Raw genomic sequence first — 13,596 nt, 5'->3', positions numbered from 1 at the left:
ATTTATTACGGAACGGTTTTATAGTCACCCTGCAATCATTAATGGAGAAAAAATTTGAAACACGAAGAAAAGAAAAATTGGAAAGATCCAAAAAATAGTCGTTAACGCCTGATTATTCTTTTCTTGCACTACTTTGAATTTTCAATCTCGCTCAGCGCGGCTGGCTGTTCTTTTGTCCTCGTAAAGTGTGGCTTCTGGTAATAATGAAAACCTCAAAGTAGGGACGTCTTTTCTTTTCTCAAGTACAGCTCGTTAGCTTTTGCTAAAGGGAGTTTATTTGGTTCGCATCCGAGGGGGTCTCTGGTTTACAAAACGACCGGATCCTTATCTTCCGTCGACTACCGAGGCAATAAAGAAAAATCTCATTCAAAAGCTCAAGAAAACTTCAACATCTAAGACTTACAATAGCAGTGCGAGCCTTGGAGATTCATTACGAAGTCTTAGTTAATAGAAACATTATGAATAGACTCGGAAAGATTGGGGTTTGTCTGCGTTGTTTCTTTAATATACACATCCATATATACAGATATCTAAGTCGTTTATAACAATGTCCTACACATCCTGAGCTAATCTGCACATTGTACTGCCCACTCCTTTGGTTTTGATTCAAAATCTATCTAATATAGATAACAAATTCACCAATATTGTTAAACTAGGACAACCAGATAGATCCGCTCATTTCCTTAGCCTAGATAGCCTTCAGTGGCACAATTCTCGTTCAAGAACTTTCTATAATATAACATTGATATTTTTATGCATCTCTATTAATTGTTTTAGAGGCAAGATTTCGAGCGCTATGTTTACATTAATGTACGAACTGAATAAAAGTATTATTGCATGAGATATCATCTTGGCCAGGATACCTATCGTCATGAATGTACCTACCTCTATATACTTGTAACTATTTACTCTTGTACTCTTGTAACTTTTTGTATTCGTAGCATTACCTATTTATTGGTTGCTTTAAGTTATCGTACTTAGTTTATCTTGTGGCTCACATGCAGTCAATAATCTAAGATATTTTTAGTGCGATATCCAGTGTGTTTTCCCGGCTAATTATATTTGATTCTTTAAAGCGCGTATTAAAAATTCTTAGAACTAAGTAAGATTTTTCAAAAGTTGAAAACATACTTTCTTTCATATAGTTTTCACACGGTTTATTCATAGTTCAATTCAGTTTTGATCCATTTCTAAGGATGATTAGCGATGCGTATTTGAACCTCTAGTTTAAATTCCAATTAATCCTTGAAGTTCTTCAGGACTAATCCTAACGTAAGGGTTTATGTGCCCGTGTTTAGAGCTTTCACACAGCGAACACTGTTGACAATTAATATGCTGGTAGTACGGAGGCAGTAAGGGTGGTAGCTGCGGCGAATGCATAAAATGTAGCGGTATGTACGGTGGAAGTGAAGAGATCTTCTGTGCGTCCATCGGGCTGAAGGAGTAGGAAGGAGGTAGCAGCGAACCTCCCATGTACATTGAGTGGAGATCAAAAGGGGTTGTATATGAGTTGCATCCACTCTCACTCGTCAGTGCTTTAGGGTCCGACGAGTTTCTCTCCGCCTGTCGTTTAAACCTAGTTTTTCTCCTCAGAAAGCTTCCGTTTTCAAACATACTGTAGCTGTCAGGATCCAGAGTCCAGTAATTTCCCTTAAGAGGTTCGTCCGACTTGATGCCAGTTTTGATAAAGCAGTCGTTGAGTGACAGGTTATTCCGAATACAAATCTTCCACGATGGGTACGACTCACGGTAAAATGGGAAGCGATCTCGAATAAACTTGCAGATTCCGTCCAGAGTCAGGCGTTTTTCTGTAGAGTTTTGGATTGCCATGGCTATAAGGGCAATGTACGAGTACGGTGGACGTCTGCGGGATTTACGCTGGTTTCTGGAGGATTTCTTGTCGCATCCCGCTTCGGATTGAAAGTCCTCTGCGCTGCGCTCATGGTCATCGTGTTCTCCTTTTCCCTCTCGATGACCTCCTTGACTCGATTGACTCTCCGAGATGTTAATGCGGTCTTGAGGTCTCTGCCCCCGATATCTGGCATTAATCACGATGTCAGATGAATCTAGGTTGAGCGCATTGTCCTTGAATGAATTCTCCATATCTTCTCGTAACTGATGATACACCACCTTTCGGATGATCGGTCAGGTTGAAGTGAGCACTTGAGTCTGGAATGAAGAGTTAATGTTTATACTGCGCCGGCTTGTTTAAATTGAAGTGTCCTCGTGCGGGCATCAGTTGCGTTCCCTGGTCTGATCTGCGTAAGAAATAAAGCTGTAGTTTATCCTCGTGGCTTTAGAGAGCTTACTCGATGCCGGTAAAAACATGTGTGCTGACAACAATTAACTAGTGGCCCCCAGGTGTAAACAGCCACGAAGCAACTCTCTAATGAGCCCGTCGTTCAATGCTGTGGCAACCCTCCAAATAAAAACAGTCAATACCCTACACTTACCTATTCCCTCTTATGCTCAGCCAAAACGAATCGCTGTTTAAGGAAGCGGTTCGCGTCTTTAGACCGACGGTGACAGTGACAACAAGGCGAATCAGCACCAAGATTTTCGTGTACTAGTTCTTTTCAGACGAATAATTTTTATGGAATGTTGCAGAAAATAACCGAGTTGGACATCCTTTCTTGTCTTGTAAATCTAGACCTGGTATTCGCTAGAGTACTGCTTGTGTTCGCATCGATACTGCTGGTGGTGCTTTATGATTGTAGCTTGAATGATAGCCGAGAGTGCTACTACAAGATTTATCAGTGGTGCTCGTCAAAAGCTAAGCTAAGAGCAACACGTATTGTTCTCTATTCAAAACCGTTTATTAACACCACAGCTCTAGATTTCGAACAATCACTCGATTATGACGAGTTGGGCTTTTGTTCTCGTTAGAGATTCTATTTGTTTTGTCCAATCACTGGACTCCAGCTGGGAGATTGTCGGGCCGTTAGGAAATAAATACAGCGTCCCTACTGTTGACGGAACAGATAAATCGCTCACAAACCAACCAAATCTTGCTGTGATTCTTCAAACATAGCAAGAAAATATTTTTTTTAACTCCAATTCATGAGCCCCTAAAGTGATATTTTTTTTCTGAAGTGACGTTGACCCAGTGACTGTTAAAGCTGTTAGCTGCCAAAGGACGGAACCTGTCTGACTGACTGAGTCCTTAGCAAAAAATGAGTCGCAAATAAACTTCTGGCTTTAAGAAAGATAACCTTGTAATAATTTAGTACTTTATCGAAGCTGGTACATGGAAATTTTTTTACTTATAGCAGGTAATTGAGTTGTGTCTTTCTGCTTTGCTTGACTTAACTTATTCATTCGAATCTATGAATTTCTTATAACAATTTCTAGATGTTTAATAATGAATCTTCAAAGAGGAAAGAGGGGTTTTTTTTTCAAGATTAGATCAAATAAGTTACATCTAGTTTCATAGTTGTTTTTGAAAAGAAAAGGTTTTCTTTGGGCTGGTCCTTATCTCTTTATCTAAGATTCCAATAACCACTGGCATTGTCTTCACATCAACGGCAGAGTGATTATATGTTCTTTTATGCGATGTTAGTGTTTTTTTTCAAGTGGTGTCCCGCTGGGCTCGACAAACCCCTGCTAGAACTAAAACTACGGCAGGTTATGTCGAAGAAAAAATTTCCCTTCGTCGTTCGGCCGAAACTTTTTCCTGTTTACCACAAAGTAAACGTTTTAAAAGCTTAATAAAATCGTTTTACTAGTGTTCTATTGTACTAGGAGCTTAACAAACTTGTTTCGTAAAGATTGCTTCTTGTGGGATGACAATAGAGAGATCGGGAGGGGCTTGTCCGAGCTTTTGTCACAAATACTAAGAGGGCTGAGTATTTATACTCAATTAACAGATCCCTATAAACTTCAAAGCTATTATCAGACAATCACCATAAGACTATCTAGCTGTTATGTTAGTCAAATACCCGATTAAAGACTTCGAAAAGCTTCGAGCTATTGTGATAAAAAAATTCAAATGATCACAACCCGTTTGGGAATTGGATGACTGTAGAATCCAACTCTCCGCTCACAGCGGGCGAAATATCGAGATTTAAAATTTAAATTTTTCTTCTTCGACAAGACAAAATACGTCACAGCTGTTAAACGAATAAACTTAGTTTACGATGATTGTTTGAATTTCTGAAGCAAGACACTCGATAACAAGTCATTAGTTTATTACTGAGGTGGAGTAATTATCACTGAAAAAATTATTTGACTACTTTTCCGATGCTCACTCTTGGGGCCTGTCGGTAAAACACCTTTATAGAATAGCCCTAGGGCCAATAGGATCGCCTAGTGAGCTAATCATATTGATTCGAACCCCGTGTGATTGTAAACTTGCTTAATTAGGTTTATTTTAACTTATCGGAAGAATAAACATTGTGTAAGCACAGGACGGCCATGCACGAAGCCCGTCAGCTTGCGTAACAGGTACCTTGCTTCATACGTTGAAACATTGTCGCCTTTTATTTTCGATTTTAGGATATAAAAGAGTTGTTTATGAAAGAAAGACATGTGTGTCTCTAGGTAATCGATCCGTAATGACGACACCCTCTCCTACTACGTGTGATGATTCTCTAATTTATCGCGTAAACCGTCAAATCCAAGTGTTAAAAGAATTGATTCGTTTGTTATTAAAAAAGCCTTCAGTTTTAGGATTCGTCGATCATAAATTCTCCTGAAACTACGTAGATTTAAGAATACTGCTTTAGTTGTGTTCGGTATCCGTTCAATTTCAACAAGTACGAGAGCAAAACTGTTCTCTCTTTTCCCATTTAAAAAACTTTATTTTGGGCTTCCTGTGTCATAAATTTTTCCTTAGCAGTTTCTCTTCGCTATGACGTAGATTAAGGAACGTTTGGTTTGGTTTACTTATTCGGGCAAAACTGATACCTACGCATCCTTTAGGGATTCCTGTATCATACATATTTCAGCTGCTGTGACCTGTTTTTCGTTCAAACCTAACAAATATAAGGGCGATTAAAGACGACTTTGCTTCAGTTAAAAACTATATTTCAGGCTTCTCAGGCCTGTGCTATAAATTTTCAGCCGCTTTAACCGTTAGATTAGGAACGTATACTTGAATGATGTATATGAGTCTGAGTCTAGCCCTCGTTGGTTCTCTCCTGTGCATTCGAGGGTTTTTTTAGCCTGTGTACAGCTTCTTCCCACCCGTCCCTTCTACGGGGAAAAACGTAAGGGGAGGGGTGGGGAGCGGCTGTACGCAGGCAAGGGTTTTTCTCCGAGCTCTCCGTTTTTTGCTCCCTCCGCAAAGATAAACGTATAAATTCCAATTCGATCCTGGGATGAAGACCATGTTTGTTTGTCACTGGCTCTCAGGTGCTACTCTCGTAAGACAAGGACTATTTCATGATTAATTTAAGATTAGATCAAAACAATACTTTTAGTCTTACGGGACCCGATTTAGAGGGGAGAAGAAGGTTTATGCTACTGACCTTTCAGAAGTCGAATTCTGGATTTTTTTCTCAAATATCTTCAAAAACTTAAAGTCAGATTACATAGATAAATGTGCTATCTGTTTACATGTATGCTACACAACGTATTTGTTGATAGAAATACTCACGACGGTCACCGGTGATCATTTCAATGGCTCTCTGAAGGTGCGGGGGGTATTTACCGGTATCCACCGACCTAAATCAATAAAATCTGGCCTTGTTTCGGACCGTTGTGTTAACCTTCCCCCAAACAATCGGCACTCCATTTTGATTTCACATACAACAACTGGCTCAGTGGAGAAAATAATAGAGAAAAAATACTTCGGAAATGTCATCAAATTGAATTATTCTTTGAACAATTTTTTAAAATTACTGACACTTTAACGAACTATGTTCACCATTTCTTTAATTGAATGATTATCAGCTACAATTCACAAGAGAAGGACATAATAATTTGATGTTGATAAATGACTGAGTCGACATTGATGAATTTACAAGAGATAAACAGTAATTAATTCAGTCTCAAGTTGAAAAAATGGATTAAATACGAGTTAAAATTCCTGCAAGAAGTTTATAAATGACTTTGCGAGAACTAGAAAACCCTACTCGAGTAATTATCGATATCACTCGTTTAATTAAGCTTACTAAGGCTGGGCACTGCCCTAATAGAGTAAAACGTTTACCTAAGACAATTTTCAAAATGATGAACTCACTGATCGTAAGGGCTTTTTTTAGGAGTAAACTCCAGATTTAAAAGTGTAGTCACAGTATAACGGTGTGACAAAGATCGCCATCATTCGACTCGCATTGAAGTCTAAAGTGATAAGTCCTGGCCGGTTGACCACCCACTCCGATACCGGGAAGTCCACGCGCGGGTGACATCCCGCGTGTACGATCTTTTCCCCGGTACTCTTGAATAGATTGGTGTTGAGCGGATTAGGATACCTCGAGTCGTATGCCACGTAGACCTTTACAGGTACGTTGACTGTAAACTGGACTCGAGTTGGTTTGTCATTTATGCCCCGGATATGCGTCATCCCGTAGAACCTCGGTGGCACATCGGCCATGGTATAGCAATTTCGATTCGTACTGAACTTTTCTCCTTCTCGTACCGTACTGATCTCCCAACTTGGTCTGGAAACAGTTACTATTAGTTCAGCTTCGGGCTTCACCGCGCGAGAATCCCGCAAGAAAATCCCCGTCATGCGGGAATGTGGGAAATTAACTTGGACGACTCCAGGGCCTTGAGGCGCTACGCTTTCGTAGATAAGGAACGGTGTTCTTGCATGGCATCCCCCGAGCATGATGATATCTCCGGTATTACGATACCCTGCACCGTGGATATAAGGATAGCGGGAATCAACAGCAAGGTATACTTTCACCGCAACGTTCACTTGTACGCTTATGGTCCCTAGCTTGTCGTTTAGACCACGAAGGTGCGTCATCCCGTGGTATCTTGGAGGGACGTCCTCGTACCTGTAACAATCCCGGTTAGTGGCGTATTTCTCACCATGCCGGACCATTGAAATCTGCAGAGAGCCGTAGCTCGTAACTGAAAGGATGCTCTCTCCTCTGCTAAGCAAAACTGCCTGGAGAAATAGCAGACTAAATAAGTAACACATTTTTGCAACTCGTGCTAATCTTACAACTTCGCTTTACTCGGCTACTTTGACACTGAATGAAGAAAAGCCAAATATGCGCTTGTTTTATACACGCGAATAGGAACGTTAACACGTAATCTTCCAAAAATAACTCAACTTTGCATCGTTTCGTTTTAATCTAACCTGAAGTGTCTTGATTTTTACACGTAATAACTTGTTCCTCTAGAGTAGCTCTTGACCCATTTGAACCCGAATACGTGAGCAAGCGAACGCTGCAATAATTGCTAAAATGGATTTCCTGTTTAAGTAAGTTCCGCAATCTTGGTTACACTTACTGTTACTCCTAGAAGTAATGCATTCTTCATTGAATGATCATACTACCAGGTCCCTCTACTCGGTGATTTTCAATAGCAGCTGAATTAGATGTTTATACAATTTAAGAGAGGATGTCAGCAAAAATCGACCATACGCCGGCAACAGCCGAAAAATCGAATTCGCTCATATTTTGGTATTAGGAATACCTTGATGCGATATAAACCGTGGTATACTTCATTTGCCAAAATATCGCTTTATTTCCGAGAAAAACGAGAAAAACAAATTCGTGCATAATTGACTCTCTGAGAGAGTCAAAATATACTCCAACTTTGGGGGCCTCGCGCGCCTTTGCAAAAATATCTACAGACTCAATCTTGGGAAATTATTTGGGATAGTGTTTTAACATTAAAAAGATGGAATTTCACGGTGTTCGAATAAATTCATAGTGGCGAAAAATATTTATTCACCAGGGTACTTTGACTTCGCGTCAAAAATGAGGAATTTTCAAAAAATGATTTATCCGTGTGCTAAATAAAATAAAACGTTGATATTAAGAAATTGAAAAGCTAAAATAATGTTCTAATCGTGGGTGAAGTCATTTTTGGGGGTTTTTGTTCTGCGATGAGAAATAAAATCTAAAAGTTACAGAAATTTTGAAGAGCTCAGACGGTCGGCCAAATCAAAGCGATTGACAAATTTGCATAACTTTTTGGATTTTTAAATCTTAATTTGGCTAAGTATCATAAAAACATCATCAGCATACAAGTTCAATGTAATATAATGACAAATACCGCAAGAATTTCGTTTTTACATTTGATTTTACCTAGAATTTAACAACAATTTATGCCCGGGAACTTCTGTTTACAATCATTTAGTGACTGAGCGGCAGGGCTGAAATGTGTAACGCGACAGATTTAGTTTTTGCAATTTAAAAATAAAGTCTTTTTCTTTTCAATTTCAGAGAAATAAAAGTATTTATTTGTTTGTTTGTCTCTTTAATTTTTCAAGAGAAATCGAAAAATGATTCAACCCCCGTTTCAATGACTTTTTTCGAGTGGGAAATTGATTACAATACAAAAACTAACTTCAGGGGAGACTTTGATAGATGACTGACACATGAAATTAAATTGCCGCAATTCTTTTGTATAATGCCGCAAACAACATCCATTCTTCAGTCATTAACGCTTTTATCCACGTTATGATTTGCTAACTTTATTTCCATGGAAGTTTGTTGCTCCTTTAAATCGATTATTGGTGGATTATGTGGTTATAGCAGAAAAGATAGGACGCAAGATGCTCTCGTTGTTCCCTTGCTTTCATGCACTAAGGATATAGCTCGACACAAGACTTTGTTTGGTTTCTCTGGATTTGAAAGTGAATTCGATTTGATTCTTGGTCGTGCAGGACAGTTCAGACGACCAAAAGAAATAAATGATTGGACGATATGTCCCCATCATCGCTCAATACTTGGACTAGGGTGGACAAGGGGCTCTAGTACTAGATGTAGAGTTCCCGCATCGATCTCAAATCATGGCCAATCAAAATCGAAGTGGCCAAAGAGCGACAAGGGCATTGGAAAAGACGAGTCGGAATTGATATTCAAGAAAACAGGAACTTTTATTCCATCTGGAGCAGGTAACGTTTTTGCATGCTTATGATTTCTTCTCAAAACGCATGTTTCTATATCAGTCCCGTTAGCAGGGCCGTAACTAGGGGGGGGGGGGGTGCAGGGTGCACGTGCACCCCCCCCCCCCCCCCAAATAAAAGGTTAAGGTCCGCTCATCCATCTCCTTTTTTTTTTTTTTTTTGTGGTTCTGCTTTCTTCTGGTTACCTTTTTATTATTATTATTTTTTTAATTATTTATTTTTGTTCTGCTTTCTTAAAAGAAACGATCAATGGTCCGATTTTCATGCACCCTCCCTGTAAAAGTTCTGGTTACGGCCCTGGAAGTAGTATTTTAAGTCGTAGTGTGCATTGTTTGGCAGGTATCTGCGTGAGTTGCAGGAAAAAAATAAGAGAGATGGTCAGTAATATTGACACACAGAAATCTAGAAGTTCGTTTGTAGATGAGGAATGCATTGACGCGGAAACAGAGACACTCGAAAAACTAAAGCATTTGAGAATAGAGGTAGGTCTGCCAATCTAAGCCTTTATTTAAAAAGGTGCTAAAATAATCCAATCCATCCTTCTCATTCCATCTATTGTATATCCAACCAACCAACCAACCATCCATCTATCCAATCTCATTCCATCCATTCTTCTATATCTTCTATATTCCTTTTATATTCCATCCATTCTTCTATATCCCATCTATTCCATTCCCTTCATCACATTCCAGTCTATCCATCCATTTCAGCCAATCCTCCATACATCCATCCCTCCATCCAACCGTCTATCTCAGACCCGCATCAAGGAACGCAGCAAGGCCCACAGCTTAGAAATATGGGAAGGGGAGAGGGGGGGGAAGGTGGGAGACAAAACAACTTTTTTTCCGGAAGACCATAATATACTCGCCTAATATACTCAACTTTGCCTTGTACCTTTTTTTTAAAAAATAGAAGAAGCTGAGTGGGGGGTGGACCTGAATTTATCACATTCCATGCACCCTTATTCCAATTTATTCATACACCCACTTAAAAAATATAAAGATTTATATTTCTTTTCCCGGTTTTAGGAAAAGAGGAGTAAAGAGCAAAACGAAGAAGAAGAAAAAGAAGAGGAGGTGTTCTTTAAACAGCCATTACCTTTAAGTCCAACAAATATTTCAATGTCTTCTACGTGGACGAATACGCCAGTGAGTCAATATCACGAAGAGGACATTTCTAGTGTAACTGTTGACGGTTCTTTTCTTTTCGATTTGTCACCAAGAGAAAAACTCAATGCTTATTTAGCATCAAGAGATGTTAGTCCTGTCCGCTTTGTGCTAGCAACCCCATGGGACGAGGCATCTGAACGCTCGAGACGTTATTACAAAAGAAAAGGAAAACAAGTGGTTGCTTCATGCTTAGAGGAAGTTGCTCCTGGGCAGTCCGACAAGATCTTTGATTCTTTAGCAAAATCCAATCTTAAACATGGCGATACTACTTTTGATTTTTCATTGATGGAAGCCCTTTGTGAATGTTACAATAATGCCAATCATTGGAGCACTAGAAGACAGATCCTCTCCCTTATGGCAGATAAAGTAAGCTTCAATGATTTAAAGAGATGGATACCCGACATATCGATGTACCGCCTTAAAATAGCGCGGCATCATCGTTTACTTCATGGTCGAGGTTCTGTTCTCTCGCCCGTAAAGAATACGCGCATGTATATAAAACCCGAGAAACTAGAGCACTTTTTGACATTCATTACGAGCTCTCACATAGTTCAAGATTTACCTTTCGGAGAAAGAGTACTCAAGTTGTCGTCAGGCTGTGAGCTAAAAGTTCCAAATGTGGTTCGAACTCTCATACCGGAACAAATAATACGTCAATACCAAAGTTACTGCTCGGAAACAGGTTTTGACCCAGTAAGCCGTAGCACATTGCTCAGGATCCTCAGTGCCTGCTCTGCGTCCGTCCGCAAATCCCTTCAAGGGCTGGACTATTTTTCAGCAAATGGAGCCCAGTCCTTTGATGATCTAGAAGACGTGGTGGAGACACTTGGGGATAGTTATGGAAAGGGACTAACGTGGGCGAACATGACTAATGAAAAGCTAAAACAAGCGAAACGATACCTTAAAAGCGATTATAAGGTAAAACTGAATTTTAAAACTCAAGTATTAAAGCTAACACCACAACAAACACAAGAAAACTGACAAGACAAAAACAAACAAACAAACAAACAAACAAACAAAAGATGAAAAAAGAAAGACAAGAAGTTAATGCATTTTCCTCCTCCTGACGACTATCTTTTTATTTTATTTTAGGTGCATGTTTCAAAAAACTCGGTGGTTGCCGATCACTGCAGAGTGTTCGCTCTCAGTTCCCCTGACGACCCCTGCTTCGAAAAGTGTTGTGATCACGAACATAATCTAAAATGTGATAGATGCAGCATCTTCCCTAGTGCTCTTGAAGAAATACGTTCAGCCATTAAAGGCGTTGACTGCTCATTAGAAGAAAGAGAAGAGATGGAGTATACCATAGATCAATCCGCTCAAAATATCGATGCGTGGAAAGCTCATCTTCTTCGAACCATCAACCAGGATACCGCAAAACATGAAATATTGAAAAATATGGATGATCAATCAGTGGTTCTTGTATCTGATTGGGCCATGAAATTCGTACCGCGAAAGTTTCGCGAAAGCCAAAGAGATTGGTTTGGAAAGCGCGGGATTTCCTGGCACCTTACAGTTGCTGTAACGAAACCAAAGGATAATGACATAAACATGTTGACTTTTGTTCATGTTTTTGAAAGCTGTACTCAGGATAGTCCCACAGTCTTGGCTATTTTCGATGATGTCCTCCAGCAACTCAAGAGTATTTTATCAAGTGTAAAGTTTGTCTACATGAAACAAGATAACGCTGGATGCTATCATTCGGCACCAACTATGCTTGCTATAAAGCACATTGCTACGAAACACGGAATCTGCCTTTCTCGGATCGACTTTTCGGATCCACAAGGAGGGAAAGGCGCATGTGATCGAAAGGCCGCGAACATCAAAAATCACATGAAAAGATATTTGGACTCAGGCCATGATATCGAAACAGCCAAACAAATGAAACAAGCAATTGAGTCATCTGGAGGCATACCGGGCGTAACAGTGACTTTGTGTGGCCCACAATCTACATCAGGCTTCAAATCTGTCAAATTTGATGGAATTAGCTATATTAACAATATCCAATACAGCGAAGAGGGAATGAAAATGTGGAGAGCCTATGAGATTGGTCCTGGGAAATCCATCAATTGGAATGACCTAAGTCTCCCAACCGGCATACCCAAACTAAACAAAACGTCGGATGATAATAGCAACAAAATCTTATTTGTTCCTGTAAAACCCCGAAAAGGCCCAAAAAGTTCAAAATTAGAGAGCAAAGATGATGCCAGTGACGATGATGATGAAGGTAATAGCATTGATGATTGTTATGATAATGATGATGACAATGATGATGGCGATGCTGGTGGTAATGCTGATTGTGGCAAAGGCGACGCTGAGGATCTACAGGCAGATGCTGATAAAAAGCTGTTTTGTTGTCCAGAGGAGGGCTGTACAAAGTCGTTTCAGCGGTATTCTTCACTTGAAAAACATCTGGACATTGGAAAACACAAGTATTCCCTTGAACTTCAGACATTTTATGACAAATCAATGATAGGTTACGCCTCAAAACTCGAAAAGGGGATGAGTGAAGTTCCAACATTCCCTCAGCCAGACACGCTTGAATCAGAAAATAGTATGGCAGATTCAGTACTTCCGATGGGTTGGGCCTTGAAGTCTACAGGAAAGAGGAAAAGGTTTACTGAAACCCAAAAAAACTATCTCATGGAAGTCTTTAAAAATGGTGAATTAACTGGGCAAAAAGCAGATCCACGAACTGTATCTAAGTCAATGAGAAAAGCCAAAAATGCTGATGGCTCTTGCATGTTCCGGAAAGAGGATTTTCTATCTTCTCAGCAAATTTCAAATTTTTTTTCTCGCTTAGCAAAAGCAAAAAATCTAGACTCTTATGAAAAAGATGTAATGGGAGGAAATGTTGGAGAAATTGTGAACAGAGATGTGCAAGAACTGACGGATGAAGTGATGAATGCAATTACTCTTCAACACCCAATAATGTATCACACTTACGACATCTGCAAAATGTCTTCACAATCAAAACTTCCAAGATTCTCTATTGCCATGCTGAAAGATATTTGTGCTGCTTTCGAACTTGATATATCCAGTATTACAGTCAATCGCAAAATGCCGTACATCGATATTCTCAATGAACTTGTCAGGCAATGTAGTTGTGCAAGCAGTACATAAAACTATAGTCCAGCCTTGTAGCCGGTTTATTTCGAAAGCAGGTATAGTCCGCGCTTTAGAAGTCGAATCAATTATATGGTTACTTAATTGTCGTATACTTAACTATGATATGCCTGGTTGAATCAGATTTCTGTGATTGCTGTATTTATATATACAAATACAGCAATATGTAGAGACTTTAACTAAAATAATGATAAATCAAGTTTTTTCTAGTATACTCGATAAGAGTATTGCTTGAAAAAATATAGGCAGATGATAGTGACAAAATTGCTG

At 39.5% G+C, this 13,596-nt stretch overlaps 3 protein-coding genes across 3 annotated transcripts; 1 reads left to right on the top strand and 2 right to left on the bottom strand.

Annotated features, from left to right (window-relative positions):
* Positions 1 to 477: 477 nt before the first annotated feature.
* Positions 478 to 2,825, bottom strand: LOC116303654 (forkhead box protein D3-A). Its single transcript, XM_031713235.2, has 2 exons — positions 2,454 to 2,825; positions 478 to 2,258 (listed from the first exon to the last, which is right to left on the bottom strand). Exon 2 carries the CDS (start codon positions 2,101 to 2,103, stop codon positions 1,228 to 1,230), a length of 876 nt encoding a protein of 291 aa, XP_031569095.2. The 5' UTR covers positions 2,104 to 2,258; positions 2,454 to 2,825; the 3' UTR covers positions 478 to 1,227.
* Positions 2,826 to 5,857: 3,032 nt separating this feature from the next.
* Positions 5,858 to 7,161, bottom strand: LOC116303657 (uncharacterized). The gene has a single exon (XM_031713237.2). The coding sequence runs from the start codon at positions 7,088 to 7,090 to the stop codon at positions 6,200 to 6,202; it is 891 nt and encodes a 296-aa protein (XP_031569097.2). The 5' UTR covers positions 7,091 to 7,161; the 3' UTR covers positions 5,858 to 6,199.
* Positions 7,162 to 7,297: 136 nt separating this feature from the next.
* On the top strand, positions 7,298 to 13,323 carry LOC148906357 (uncharacterized). The gene is made up of 4 exons (XM_089038011.1): positions 7,298 to 9,019; positions 9,371 to 9,513; positions 10,060 to 11,118; positions 11,293 to 13,323. Exons 1-4 carry the CDS (start codon positions 8,605 to 8,607, stop codon positions 13,321 to 13,323), a joined length of 3,648 nt encoding a protein of 1,215 aa, XP_088894137.1. The 5' UTR covers positions 7,298 to 8,604.
* Positions 13,324 to 13,596: the final 273 nt, after the last annotated feature.

This window comes from Actinia tenebrosa, unplaced genomic scaffold, assembly GCF_029948245.1.
Source record: "Actinia tenebrosa isolate PJP-AT-01 unplaced genomic scaffold, QUT_ActTen_1.0 PGA_scaffold5__44_contigs__length_20552954, whole genome shotgun sequence".
Taxonomy (NCBI): Eukaryota; Metazoa; Cnidaria; class Anthozoa; order Actiniaria; family Actiniidae; genus Actinia; species Actinia tenebrosa.
The sequence above is the reverse complement of the archived record's forward strand: the minus strand, read 5'-3'. Positions and strand labels throughout refer to the sequence as shown.